This window comes from Bufo bufo, chromosome 4 (assembly GCF_905171765.1).
Source record: "Bufo bufo chromosome 4, aBufBuf1.1, whole genome shotgun sequence".
NCBI lineage: Eukaryota > Metazoa > Chordata > Amphibia > Anura > Bufonidae > Bufo > Bufo bufo.
This window is the reverse complement of record NC_053392.1, coordinates 212,449,692-212,465,103: the sequence shown is the minus strand read 5'-3', so window position 1 is coordinate 212,465,103 and position 15,412 is coordinate 212,449,692. Positions and strand designations below refer to the sequence as shown.

The window sequence follows — 15,412 nt, the reverse complement described above, 5'->3', positions numbered from 1 at the left end:
ATGCTGTACATGAGGCATTAGTATACAATTTGATCAAAAAGCATAGGCCCACTCACCGCGACAAGGTTGCCTTTGAATGGGACCCTATTTTAAACTTGGCGCAGCGCTGCACAGCGACCACCGCCCCAGCAGTCAAACAGCACCCCCGCTGTCTGGCAAAGCCACCCTGGCAATGGGCCCCACCAACCCACCAGCACAGCACCAAAGCAACAATGGCCGCGGTGCAGTACTACACCATGTGAACAGGTGTGGTTACGATTTAACCATTGCTGGTCACAGTTCATCCATGGTTCTATAATGTACACACTGGACTAGTAGCGCTTATCAGAGGCTGGGGTCTGGGAAATGGAGGACTTGGTCTGGTAGATTACAAAGTCTACTGGAGGAATCATACAAGGCAGGTACTGAGATGCCTAAAATGGCTCTAAAGTGTAAGGTCCTCACAGCTCTTACCTTCCTAGTCCCGTGTGTAAAGGGGACCATCAACAGTGTCAGTTGTGAAAACCTTGCTCTATTTGATGCACGAAGGCCTTCTGCGCTGTCTTAGAAAGCATGATTAACGCTACCAATTGTGAAACCTTACTGCAGCCTATAGATAACAGTAATCTGTCTTCAAATTGCAATCCGCAAAAATAAAAATATACAAGTTAATTTTGCTGGCAAACATATACATAGAACATATCTGCCGTTACGGTAGGTTGTTCCTGAAACATTAAAACAGATTATCTTTTTTTGGTTAAAGTACCGTTATTCTGGAAATGCCCCAAAAACTGTGAAAGCTTAACTCGGCCCAGCACCCAGGTGATATTTGTGACTTGCTTTGACAATATACTGCAATGAGCCAAAACTGCTCTATCCATTAGCTTACTCTGACTTGGAAATTCCCAAACTATGCAGGGAATTTATTAAAGGGGTTTTCCAGGCTTTTAATATTGATGACCTATCCTCAGGATAGGACATCAATGTCAGATCGGACAGCAATATTAAAAGCCTGGAAAACCCCTATAAGGCCCCTTTCACACGAACAAGTTTTCCGCGCGGATGCGTTGCGGGAGGTGAACGCATTGCATCCGCACGGAATCCTGACCCATTCATTTCTATGGGGCTGTTCACATGAGCAGTGATTTTCACGCATGACTTGTGCGTTGCGTGAAAATCGCAGCATGCTCCTCTTTGTGCGTTTTTCACGTAACGCAGGCCCCATAGAAATGAAAGGGGTTGCGTGAAAATCGCAAGCATCCGCAAGCAAGTGCAGATGCGGTGCGATTTTCACACTTGGTTGCTAGGTGACAGTCTATTCACTGTATTATTTTCCCTTATAACATGGTTATAAGGGAAAATAATAGCATTCTGAATACAGAATGCTTAGAAGGTGATCAATTGAGGGTTAAAAAAAAATAAAAAAAATTAACTCCCCTTCTCCTCTTGTTCGCGTAGTTCCCGGTCTCTTCTTTACTTCTTAAAAGATGAACTATCGGCTAGGACCTGTGGTGACGTCAGATCACATGCTCCAATCACATGGTCCATCACCACGGTGATGGACCATGTGATTGGAGCATGTGATCTGACGTCACCAAAGGTCCTTTAGCCCACAGCTCATCATTAAAGAAGTAAAGAAGAGACCGGGAACTACGCGAACAAGAGGAGAAGGGGAGTTAATTTTTTGATTTTGTTTTTAACCCTCAATTGATCACCTACTAAGCATTCTGCTTTCAGAATGCTATTATTTCCCCTTATAACCATGTTATAAGGGAAAATAATAACATCTACACAACACCTAACCCAAGCGTTCGGGTACCAAACATGCGTGATTTTTCTCACGCGAGTGTAAAACGCATTACAATGTTTTGCACTCGCGCAGAAAAATCACGGGTGTTCCCGCAACGCATCCGCACATTTTCCCGCAACGCCCGGGTGAAAGAGGCCTAAGTCTGGAGATTCAGTCTTAACAAAACTAAAAAGCGACAAGATGCCTCTTCATATATTTGTTGCATCTTCTGGCTGTCAGTGTGTCCGAAAATAAAATTTATGCCAGCTAAACCCTGCCCACTTCCTGGGAAAGTGCCCAAATTTTTACCTAAATTATTCAGTTTTCCAGCAAAAAGCCAGTGATAAATTTCTCTTCATTGGGGGCTCCTTAGACATGGACTTACATCTTTGGCACAGTGTTCTTGAATTAAAGGTGTTTAAAGGAAATGTGTCACCAAATTCTTTTTCTGCCATTTAAAACCAGATAGCGACACATATCCTTTTTTTTTCTAATTTTTATTTTCTGATTGTAGATTTTACTTTATTTCCTGAACATTATTATAGGGGCGGCCATCTTGCCTGAACTGTCCTTAACAGGATTTACAAGGCATAAAAAAAAAAAAAATTGCTTTACAGCAACCCCATGGTCCATAGATACAATGGTCAGGAGGGGACCTCCTATTGTGAATGGTGGATCGTCACTGTCTTATCTGTCACTAATCCTGCCTGTAATGATACCACTTGTGTATAGATAAGCAGGTAACTGCAGTAAAGTAATCTGTACAGACCAAGAAGTGGCGCAAATTATTAGGCTTAGTAGCCAGCAGGAAAACTGCCGGATTTTATAGTTTTTGAAAACAATTTAAAATAGTAGGGCACACCACCACTTGATGTCTCACGGATATTTATTATAACATATAATATTTATGACATATACAGTAAAATTACTAAAACATATAAATTACTACTAAAAATATGATCATCAATGATATAGTCAGCTAGGCTATGAACACAAATTAATATATTCAACTGGACTGTAATAAAGTTGCAATTTTTCTTATGGGTTAGTAACCCCGATGTAATGTCCCAGGAAAAAAGTTCAATCCAATGGTTAGATTCAATGATTATATGGAAGTCACATATTTATGTAGATTACCACTGGATCGCGGTAATGTCGCAAGTAAAACGCTGCCTAATTGCTAGACTATGCCGGAGTGGTTTTACTCACTATTTTAGATGATGCCGGTTTCCATATCACTCGTGGCGTCCCACGTATAGTGAAAGTCTTTTGTAGGCTGCGGTATAGTGCGGTTTTCAGTTGCAGCAGAAGTAAATGGAAGAAAAACTTGCGGGATCCTCGGTGGTTGTAGTTAGCTGTGCCGCCTCGGAGGTCACCTGGAAGTATGTACCTTCTGCAGTGTTTACTTTCACCAGGAAATGGAGAGCTCAGCGTAAAAAGACGGATATCCAGCTTTTCTTTACAACAGACTGCAGGTTCACCGATCCCTTCCTTAAAGCGCTTATTGATCTTCAGTTCTGTACTTTCATATCATGGGATTAATTACCATACGCGTTTCGGAGACTACGGCTCCTTTCTTCAGTGGTTAGTACAAAACACTGCAGAAGGTACATACTTCCAGGTGACCTCCGAGACGGCACAGCTAACTACAACCACCGAGGATCCCGCACGTTTTTCTTCCATTTACTTCTGCCGCAACTGAAAACCGCACTATACCGCAGCCTACAAAAGACTTTCACTATACGTGGGACGCCACGAGTGATATGGAAACCGGCATCATCTAAAATAGTGAGTAAAACCACTCCGGCATAGTCTTGCAATTAGGCAGCGTTTTACTTGCGACATTACCGCGATCCAGTGGTAATCTACATAAATATAAGTGACTTCCATATAATCATTGAATCTAACCATTGGATTGAACTTTTTTCCTGGGACATTACATCGGGGTTACTAACCCATAAGAAAAATTGCAACTTTATTACAGTCCAGTTGAATATATTAATTTGTGTTCATAGCCTAGCTGACTATATCATTGATCATATTTTTAGTAGTAATTTATATGTTTTAGTAATTTTACTGTATATGTCATAAATATTATATGTTATAATAAATATCCGTGAGACATCAAGTGGTGGTGTGCCCTACTATTTTAAATTGTTTTCTTAATCTTTTTAAAGGATTGGGTGAATCCTTTTGTAGGTGCACCCTTTCATTTCTTGAGCAGTAGGTGAGCCCTCTCTAAATATCTGAATTTTATAGTTTTTGTTTAAATATAGATATTAACATGGAAACTAAATAACAGCCATCAAAAATGCTTTAAAATGTTAAAGGAGTTGACTACTTTCTGGTTACTGTTGAACAATGTATTTCTAAGATGATTATAGGGCACTTACTATATAGCCTTTGTTGGGATTCTGTATCATTTTCTATATTTTATGACTCACTGTTTACCAAGTGTTTTGGGCTGTCCACATATGTCTTGCCCATAAAATGGCTGCTGATGGAGGGTCATGTGACCAGGCAAGTCATGTGATGTCCCTTCCATTCAAGTACACTGCACCTGCCATCTGCACTTGTACTGTTGGGAGTTTAGTGCAGGTGCAGTTTTTGAATAAAGGAGACATCACATGGAAGTGATGTGTCTGGTCACATGATCCTTCATTAGTGGCCATGTTATGGACAGGACCTCTATGTGGACTGCACCAAAGATTTGCCTAACAAGGGGGCATGACTTATCACATATAGCAAATGGTAAAGAATATCAATAAAGCCTATATTAAGAAGTGCCATATATTGGTCACAAATAGAAAGTGGCCAACCCCTTTAAACATAAAAACGTGATGTAAACATTGGGTCATAATATTGATGAATTATCCTCAGGATAGGTCCTCAGAATGTAATTGGCGGGTGACCGATGCTTGGCATCCCCGCCTATCAGCTGTTTGATGACACTACAGTGCTACTGTGAGCACCATAGCTTCCACACAGCGCCATCCTAAATCCATCAAAGCACTGCTCCTGTTTGTGACGGCTTCCTCAGTGTTTGAGATAGCAGCAGGAAGTTGTGTGTGGCAGCTGTGTGACAGAGGAGAGCAGTTTGTAAGGGACAACAGCAGCATCCTAGACACACAGATCCAGCATGTATTACCTGGAGAGACATCTACATGAGAATGAGCAAGTGAATATCAGGGCATCTGAACATGAATGAAGGAATAAAGACTGCAGACTGAAACTACCGGCAACTTTTTTTTCCCCTCAAGGTAACCTCTAACATATAAAAATAGTTTTTCCATGTCAAACGTGTCTTAAGGCCTTACAAACATTAGAATCATTTCCCCCCTGACATTATATTTAGAGCACTCTTCCTCTGCTGACATTGGCCATAACACAGATTCTGATGAGTCCTTGGTCAATTATTTAAAATTCTAGGAGATGCCTTCTATTTTCTAGCGTTGACCACAGACAAAAGCCAAGTAATACATCTCCATGTCATGTTACTATATAGAAAATTACCTACTAATTTCTAAGAACACTTAATCATGACTGTACCATACACATGTATAGTGAGGCTAGGCTCCCATCTGCTGAGAAATGACCTCTCTCTTCTGGCATAGAATAGCTGATCTGGATTATGCTGCCTGATGGGTTCCCAGGAGGGATAACGGTATTTGGTCCTTTATTTTAATAGAATCTGCACCATAGACTGAAACCTATACCATAGATGTGAGCCTCGCCTTTACTATATGTAGTATGCATATTAGAAGACTCCTTGGCACATCAACAATGACTGCAAATCAAATGACAAAGTTTATTTTCCCCCAATTTAATATTTTGCTGACATACAGAGAATGATTTCCATTCAGCCTCACACTGAGGGTTTCACACGTGGGAATCAAGTGTCTTACAGTTTCATTTTCACTTTCACAAGGTAACAACAAATTCAGGAAGAATACATAAAGATATAGAAAATCTGTGATATCCACCGAGCATGCAGTGATGGCTTTATTTTATTTCCATCATTTCTCACTACAAAGTTTATTACTACTGCTTTAGAAACAAGAGTGTTTCATTTAATCATTGGCACAAATGATATCTTCTGGGAATGGTGGAATCATATCATTAGAAGTCCAGTCCATAGCTGGCTATAAAGCCTGCTACACAAGAAAGGACCAAGGAGTCTGAGGAGACACTGAAGTGTTTGGATCTCATACAGTAATTTCTTGGCAGGCGCCAGAACAGGTGTCTAACATGCCAAATGTCCAATGATTCAGGTGTTCTCATGTGTTGGAAGATGGGTCTTAAGATCATCTTCGGACGCAAACCTCAGAAGGCAGCTGCTGCACTTGTGGGGCAGATCTGCAGAATGCCGGAAATCGAGGTGAGTTTTTAAGTCCTCCAGCTGACCTGTTGAGTATTCACAATACTGGCACAAGTAGACACCTTCCGATGAATGCAGGGTTAAATGCTGACTGTATTCTAACATGCCAGAAAACCCTTTGCCACAGTCATCACAGACATGTGGGTAAAACCGCGTGTGCTCTATGGCCACGTGCCTGTTCACATTGGTGTGGAGCCTGCTGCTGAAGCCACATACCTGGCATACAAAGAAGTTCTTGCATTTATCAAAGGTAATTTTATTCAATAGACTGAAGTGTCCATGTTCGCCATTGTTATAGGCATCGCTTAACTCTATTAGACGGCACGTGTGCTCATTCACTACGTGACTATGCAGCTCCTCTGGGTCATTGGTCTCATGCTCGCAGAACTGGCATAAGTACTGTTCATCACAACTGTGCTCCTGAAAGTGCAGGTACAGCTCACTACTTGTGCAAAACTGCAAATCACACTGCTCGCACCAGTAGAAGAAGTCATTGAAGTGGACATCTGTCACGTGGTGACTGAGGTTCTCAAACGAGCTGGTCTTGTAGTCGCAGTGCTTACAGTTCAGCTGCTCCTCCTCCTCCTCGTGCACTTTCCCATGCTCCAGCAGGAGCTCGTCACTGGGAAAGCTCTGCTTACAGACCTTGCAGATGTGAGACTCTGCGCACTTGTGCTTCAGGATCATATGCTGCTTCAGATCCGAGAAGTATTTGCTGTTGTAGTCACACTGCTCACAACGAAAGAGGCCACTGCTGTTGGCCCTCAGCAATGGCCACTTCTGAGGGGTTGTCAGATTGGAGGAGGGGCTGCCTTCCGGGCTCTCTTCTATCTGAAGTGGGACATCTTTTATTTCCTCCTCATTGACAGGGGATGGGACGCACTCTGGCTCTTCAGTGTGGACTTCTACAACTGCCTCTTCGTGAACTGGTTGGGGGATTAGTGTGGGAGACTCGCACATCTCTCTGCTTTCTCCATTAGTACTGGGCTGTTCCTCTAAGAATCAAACAGAGTAACATTTCTAATATTTCATTTATTCACAATCCATCAACCACATCTACAAATGACTTGTGACTAACAAAAATGCATTGGACATTGGACGGGCAATGGAACCAAGTTATGCACTAATCAAAGCCCATGGCCACTTTCACACCATCAGTATTTGGCCAGTACCAAATCCAGGATCAGGTCAAAAACATGGAAGGGGTAGAAATCTGTCCATGTAGGGTCCACTCCTGGTTTTGGTCTACAAATACGATCCAAAATACGGACTGTGTGAAAGTGACCTAAAAAAACATAAATGGAAGCTAAAATTGTCAGAGTTGTAACATCGGTTTCTACTATAGCAGACAAGGGGACAATCCCTCCTGCTCAAGGAATCAAACAGAAGAAGCTACTATAACTAGTATTACTTACTTCGGCTCATCGGAGCCCATACATTCTAATACTGTACGGAGACGGATCTCCATACAGTATTATTCCGAAGTTTTGAACTAAGTGATTTCGGATAAAGGCATCGCTCAAAACGTCGGAATAATACTGTAGGGAGATCCGTCTCTTTACAGTATTAGAATGTATGGGCTCTGATGAGCCGAAGTAAGTTTTTCGCAAAGTCGCACGTGACTTTGTTGAATAACTTCGGTAGTTGATTTTAAAACTTGAAACCAAGCTCGGCTTTGGTTCCAAGGTACTAGTCGGAACCGAGTTCAGTTTTAAGTCTTCAAGTGATTTTCCACTTTTAAAATCAACTACCGAAGTTATTCAATGAGGTCACATGTGACTTTATGATCGGAACCCATACATTCTAATACTGTACGGAGACTGATCTCCATACAGTATTATTACAAAGTTTTGAATGAAGTGACTTCGGATGAAGCATCCGACGCTCGCTTCGCTCAACACTAACTATAACATTTATAGGGTACAGCTATGTCCACCTGAATGGGACGAGCACTTGTAATTACACTGCAGCTGCAAAGGAAATGGCACACAGGTAATTTTGCAGAGGAAGCAACACTCATACAAGCACCATAACCCCTTCAAAAAGGTGACTGGAGGGGGTGTCAGGAGTTAGACCCCCACCGATCTGACATTGATGACCTATCCTGAGAATAGGTCTTCAATATTAAGCCACTGCACAAATCCTTTAAGAGTCCTAAAGGTCTGCCAGATACAATGGACACCACTGTCAGTATCCAGTGTAGTGTCAAAGGTGTGAACACAGCCTAAATCTATGGGCTACATGTTTGTTTTCACTGATGTCATCCTGTCCATAATGTGCCTTTAATGTTTCACTGAGATCACTTAGATTTTCTATCCTAATATCAGTTGTTTTTTTTTCCTCACCTTCACTTTCTGGAAGTTTAGGATCAGCTTGAATTATAGAACAGACACTGTAACAGTGATCGAAATATATCCCATTATTTTCTACTGTTTTGACCAGAAGAGGGACATCTAGGAAGAGAGGAAAAACAAGCTGGTATTTACAGAAGTAATATATAGGAGGAGATTATGATATATGCGCATTCTGGAATTACAGCGCTAGAAGTATGCTTTTTATTATGAGGATTAGGGCTCATGCACACGACTGTATGCCCTCCGAGACATAACGTCCGTGAGCGGGCCATATGTCCCGGAGCGGCGTACATCGTGCGCACGGGAGCGCACAGCATCGTAGGTTACTATGAGGCTGCGCGCATCAGGCCGCCTGCGGGACTACTGCATGAGCCCTTATGATGCGTTTCCGGGTATGGAAAGGACTTCTCTTGTGGCATTACCTGTAGAAGAAACAGCTGGAGCCTGTCCTGCATACCGAGAAGGAAAAGAGGTCTTCCTTTTGCGTTTCTTAGGATGTTCATTCATCTCTCTACAGTCTGAGAACAGAATCAGGCATTTAGTTTACCTCATAAATTACTGAGAAATATAAAGACAGAAACCAATAGAAAACAGCTGAATAAAACTAGAGAAGTTCTTTGGTTTGGACAATCCCTTGTTCAGGTCGTAGGTCCGCGTCAACACAATGGATGGTGAGTGTGGCAGTTTGAGGGGCCATTTGCTTCTGTGAACTGCATCAATCCTGTGTATTGTCTGGATAATCAGATAATTGCTAAAGGTACCTTTACACTAGCCGATTATTCTGTAAATTATCATTAAATCGAGTGAAACCTCACGATTATAGGAGCAGTGTAAAAGCACTGAGCGATAGGGCAACAAACGACAATTGGTGGATTTCTCGTTGGTTCAATCGTCTGTGTGGGCACAAAAATCATTTTTGGACGTTAATTTCATATGTGAAAACTGGAATGGTTCACTGCACGCACGATTACAGATGATTTATTTGTTCACAACACTCTGCTTTACAAACTATGGAATATGTGAACAAAATTACGATTTTGAGAACGATAATCGGCACGTCTAAAGGGTCATTGTGGAAACGTTCACTACAACTAGAAACGACTCGTTTGGCACACAATCGTACCGATCATTGCCTCGCGTAAAGGTACCTTAAGGCTCTATGGGGCGCTACAGGACAAATATGGTATCCCATGGTCTCCATTCATATGAGTGACTTGTCATGTAGTTCATGGTCAGGAGTTGTTGCTTGCTCTTTTTTTTTCTGTTTACGTACCGTTTTTTGCGGTTTATATATGGAACCATTCATTTCAATGGGTCCGCAAAAAAAACGGAATGTACTCCGTATGCATTCCGTTTCCGTATTTCCGTTCAAAGATAGAACATGTCCTATTATTGTCCGCATAACGGACAAGGATAGGACTGTTCTATTAGGGGCCAGATTTTACATTCCGCAAAAAACGGAATGCACATGGATGTCATCTGTATTTTTTGAGGATCCGGTTTTTTGTTGCGGACCGCAAAATACTGAAAAAGCCATACGGTCATTTTCAAGGGGCCTTATACAGAGGAATAAGTCTAAAATAACAGGACAGCCCCTTTAAGAATTTCACAGCACCTTGATGGTTACCGATTTCAGTTGCCGAGCATGGTCTTCATCTAGAGCAGTGGGGCACTGCATTTTTTGGCCTGAGGGCCACATTGTCACATCACTATTTTAAGGGGCAGCAAATAAAAAAAATATCAATCGCACATTTCCATTGGCCTCCTACACAAGCCAATGCAAAATGAACGGGGAGGAATGATCACTACCACAGTTCATTCCGTCTTCATTTAGTTATATTGATTATCGATAGTACATTCCTGATTCCAAAGAGTTATACTTACCTGCACCGGTCCTCCGCACTGCCCCCATCTTCCAATCCCCACGCCGTTTACACCTGGCAGTACATGGGCATAGTCACTTGCACCGCTCCAGCCAATGACTGGCTTTAGCAGTAATGTGGACACAAGCAGCACGTCAGCGCTGAAGCCGATCATTGACTGGAGCGGTGTATGCGACTATGCCCATACACTGCCAGGTGTAAACAGCGCAGGGCCCGGAAGATGGAGGCGCCAGGGGCAGTGCAGAGAGCCGATGCAGCAGGTTAGTATGCATCTTCTGTTTCAGGAGCTATGCAGCAGGAACTTGTTAAGAATTTTTTTTACTGGAAAAACCCAGAAAAGTGGCAACGCTTCCTTCCATCTTGCCTCCTATTCATAAATCAGCGCTTTCTACACTACAGAGGACGGCACTGACTGGTTATTACTGCCTCCTGCCAATCCAGTTTCGTTGAAGCTAAATGCCGCCAGCCCACATGTCCTGTGCACTGCCTCCAAAGTACAGCTCAAAGAAGAGCAGAGTGATTCTTCTCTGCACTGCTGCCCTGTATGATGAGCCAATTGCTGCTCCGCCGCCTCCACCAATCAGCCTAACCAGTCGCCCGCCACTGCTGTCACCAACAGCCAGCGACCCGTTCTGCTCAAGTGCAGGAGCTGGAATGCTGCTATGCGCGATCAGCTGCATTTCTGCCCAGCAGGACAGGGGTCGCATGCGGCCCGCGTGGTGTGCGCCCCTGCTCTAGAGTGTGAGCTGCCCATTTGGAGCAGGATTTACACCCAGGTTCAGTAGAGAGAGTAGATTGAAGGGTCCCTAATGGAAAAGGATTATCTATGCCATATCATCTCTTTTAAGGAAAAAAACTCATAGCAGAAGATGTCTATTCAGGTGTCGACACAACTAGACATTTCCACAATACTAGACATTCCTGCCGTTATACCAGTGAACTATACTTACATATGGTCGCCAATCACTTATCATCGGCCAGAGGTGACAATATGTCGTCTACAATTCTCAGTTCTTCTACATAAAAACAAAACGCCAATTAGAGCTTTACTCCACCTTATATGACAAGACTGACGCACAATACTGTACACCACAGCTTTACCAGAACTATATCCCGTCTACAACGACAGTGAGCGGAGCGTTAGAGGAATAGTATGCGGCAGTGAGCGGGGCGCTAGAGGAATAGTATGCGGCAGTGAGCGGGGCGCTAGAGGAATAGTATGCGGCAGTGAGCGGGGCGCTAGAGGAATAGTATGCGGCAGTGAGAGGGGCGCTAGAGGAATAGTATGCGGCAGTGAGCGGGGCGCTAGAGGAATAGTATGCGGCAGTGAGCGGGGCGCTAGAGGAATAGTATGCGGCAGTGAGCGGGGCGCTAGAGGAATAGTATGCGGCAGTGAGCGGGGCGCTAGAGGAATAGTATGCGGCAGTGAGCGGGGCGCTAGAGGAATAGTATGCGGCAGTGAGCGGGGCGCTAGAGGAATAGTATGCGGCAGTGAGCGGGGCGCTAGAGGAATAGTATGCGGCAGTGAGCGGGGCGCTAGAGGAATAGTATGCGGCAGTGAGCGGGGCGCTAGAGGAATAGTATGCGGCAGTGAGCGGGGCGCTAGAGGAATAGTATGCGGCAGTGAGCGGGGCGCTAGAGGAATAGTATGCGGCAGTGAGCGGGGCGCTAGAGGAATAGTATGCGGCAGTGAGCGGGGCGCTAGAGGAATAGTATGCGGCAGTGAGCGGGGCGCTAGAGGAATAGTATGCGGCAGTGAGCGGGGCGCTAGAGGAATAGTATGCGGCAGTGAGCGGGGCGCTAGAGGAATAGTATGCGGCAGTGAGCGGGGCGCTAGAGGAATAGTATGCGGCAGTGAGCGGGGCGCTAGAGGAATAGTATGCGGCAGTGAGCGGGGCGCTAGAGGAATAGTATGCGGCAGTGAGCGGGGCGCTAGAGGAATAGTATGCGGCAGTGAGCGGGGCGCTAGAGGAATAGTATGCGGCAGTGAGCGGGGCGCTAGAGGAATAGTATGCGGCAGTGAGCGGGGCGCTAGAGGAATAGTATGCGGCAGTGAGCGGGGCGCTAGAGGAATAGTATGCGGCAGTGAGCGGGGCGCTAGAGGAATAGTATGCGGCAGTGAGCGGGGCGCTAGAGGAATAGTATGCGGCAGTGAGCGGGGCGCTAGAGGAATAGTATGCGGCAGTGAGCGGGGCGCTAGAGGAATAGTATGCGGCAGTGAGCGGGGCGCTAGAGGAATAGTATGCGGCAGTGAGCGGGGCGCTAGAGGAATAGTATGCGGCAGTGAGCGGGGCGCTAGAGGAATAGTATGCGGCAGTGAGCGGGGCGCTAGAGGAATAGTATGCGGCAGTGAGCGGGGCGCTAGAGGAATAGTATGCGGCAGTGAGCGGGGCGCTAGAGGAATAGTATGCGGCAGTGAGCGGGGCGCTAGAGGAATAGTATGCGGCAGTGAGCGGAGCGCTAGAGGAATAGTATGCGGCAGTGAGCGGAGCGCTAGAGGAATAGTATGCGGCAGTGAGCGGAGCGCTAGAGGAATAGTATGCGGCAGTGAGCGGAGCGCTAGAGGAATAGTATGCGGCAGTGAGCGGAGCGCTAGAGGAATAGTATGCGGCAGTGAGCGGAGCGCTAGAGGAATAGTATGCGGCAGTGAGCGGAGCGCTAGAGGAATAGTATGCGGCAGTGAGCGGAGCGCTAGAGGAATAGTATGCGGCAGTGAGCGGAGCGCTAGAGGAATAGTATGCGGCAGTGAGCGGAGCGCTAGAGGAATAGTATGCGGCAGTGAGCGGAGCGCTACAGGAATAGTATGCGGCAGTGAGCGGAGCGCTACAGGAATAGTATGCGGCAGTGAGCGGAGCGCTACAGGAATAGTATGCGGCAGTGAGCGGAGCGCTACAGGAATAGTATGCGGCAGTGAGCGGAGCGCTACAGGAATAGTATGCGGCAGTGACCGGAGCATTATAGTAATTTACGGCAGTTATAGCACTAGTATACGGCAGTTATAGCACTAGTATACGGCAGTTATAGCACTAGTATACGGCAGTTATAGCACTAGTATACGGCAGTTATAGCACTAGTATACGGCAGTTATAGCACTAGTATACGGCAGTTATAGCACTAGTATACGGCAGTTATAGCACTAGTATACGGCAGTTATAGCACTAGTATACGGCAGTTATAGCACTAGTATACGGCAGTTATAGCACTAGTATACGGCAGTTATAGCACTAGTATACGGCAGTTATAGCACTAGTATACGGCAGTTATAGCACTAGTATACGGCAGTTATAGCACTAGTATACGGCAGTGACCGCAGCGTTATAGTACTAGTATATGGCAGTGACCGCAGCACTATAGGAATAGTATACGGCAGAGACTGGAGCATTACAGTAATAGTATACGGCAGTTATAGAAATAGTATACAGATTGGGTAGATGATGACACTAGACTGATGGGACCTTTAACCCCTGCACTGCCTGTCCTCCTCAGGGTCAGGTGCCGAGCTCGGAGATGGAGGGCATGCTGGGACTAACAGTGTCCCCGCAGAAGGTGAGGTGCAGCATGCGCACCTTCAGGTACACGACCTACACCTGAAAAAAGGGAATGAATGAGGACACTACCTTGTACCCCCAAACTAAAAGGGGCACCGATTACCTTACCAGATACGTGTAAAGAGCCGGGGAAGACGGCGTAAAATGGCGACTTGACTCAGCTCACCGCACGGCCGCCTCTCCCCTGACAGGCCGGAAAGTCACGCAGCTGAAGCTCAACCCTTCCCGAGACCCGAGAGCAGCGAGCGGATAAAGGAGAACAGAAAGGCACCGGCAAGGAGAGCGCGAGCAAATATGTCAGCGACGTCTAGTGGTCACCTATGTTACTACAAGTGCAGCCCAGGCGACGCTGAAAATCTCACTGTGCTGTGTGAACGTGTTACAAGAGATAGATTTGTTTCTCCACAAAACTTCTCTAGCCTGCTATTTCATACATATGCCAGTGCAAAGGGGAGTTTTAGGAATATAAAATATAATACTTTGTGTTTCAAGTCTTGCAAAGTATCACCAGGCTTAGTATTACTGTTTGAAATCGTCCCACCTGCCCAGCTGGCTTTTCTGCTCCCTACCACTGTTTGGGCTCAGTGTCTCCCAGGCTCTCTTCATTGGGCGTAAGCTTCCTGCAAGACCGGGGTCACGTCCACCTCTTTAGCCAATGGCTGGGCACAGCGCTGGGCAAGTGGCACTGCTGTTCACCTGATCTCCACTGCATACCTCCCAACGTTTTGGACCATCAAAGAGGGACACTTATGGTTCACTGTGTGGAACATCCATTGTTCCTACATATTTATACACTTCGATACTTTCTTTTACACAAAAGTGCAAAAACTATCTGAGTATAGAAATTTCTAAAATCTTAGGCTACTTTCACACTCGCGTATGGTGCGGATCCGTCATGGATCTGCACAGACGGATCCGTTCAGATAATACAACTGTCTGCATCCATTCAGAATGGATCAGTTTGTATTATCTGTAACATAGCCAAGGCGGACCCGTCTTGAACACCATTGAAAGTCAGTGGAGGACGGATCCCTTTTCTATTGTGCCAGATTGTGACAGTGAAAACGGATCCGTCCCCATTGACTTACATTGTGTGTCAGGATGGATCCATTTGGCTCAGTTTCATCAGACGGACACCAAAACGCTGCAAGCAGGTGTCCGCCTCCAAAGCGCAATGGAGACTGAACGGAGGCAAACTGAGCGGATCCTTTTCCATTCAGAATGCATTAGGGCAAAACTGATCCGTTTTGGACCGCTTGTGGGAGCCATGAACGCCAATGTGAAAGTAGCCTAAGGCCTCATGCACACGACCATTGTTTTATTCCGTGTCCGTTGTTCCTTTTTTTCGTGATTTTCTGCGGACCCATTGACTTTCAATGGGTCCGTTGAAAACTCGGCTAATGCAACGTTTGTCATCCGCGTCCGTGATCCGTGGTTCCAGTCCGTCAAAAAAATATAACCTGTCCTATTTTTTTCACGGA

At 45.3% G+C, this 15,412-nt stretch overlaps 1 protein-coding gene across 3 annotated transcripts; it reads right to left on the bottom strand.

Annotated features, from left to right (window-relative positions):
• Nucleotides 1–5,575: 5,575 nt before the first annotated feature.
• ZNF639 (zinc finger protein 639) lies at nucleotides 5,576–14,181 on the bottom strand. Of its 3 annotated transcripts, none has more exons than XM_040428259.1 (5): nucleotides 14,040–14,181; nucleotides 11,334–11,399; nucleotides 8,923–9,018; nucleotides 8,492–8,599; nucleotides 5,576–7,141 (listed from the first exon to the last, which is right to left on the bottom strand). In XM_040428259.1, exons 3-5 carry the CDS (start codon nucleotides 9,005–9,007, stop codon nucleotides 6,036–6,038), a joined length of 1,299 nt encoding a protein of 432 aa, XP_040284193.1. In that variant the 5' UTR covers nucleotides 9,008–9,018; nucleotides 11,334–11,399; nucleotides 14,040–14,181; the 3' UTR covers nucleotides 5,576–6,035. The 3 variants fall into 3 exon arrangements, with proteins under 3 accessions (XP_040284193.1, XP_040284195.1, XP_040284194.1); XM_040428261.1 differs by having other exon boundaries at nucleotides 8,492–8,538; XM_040428260.1 differs by having other exon boundaries at nucleotides 11,334–11,396.
• Nucleotides 14,182–15,412: the final 1,231 nt, after the last annotated feature.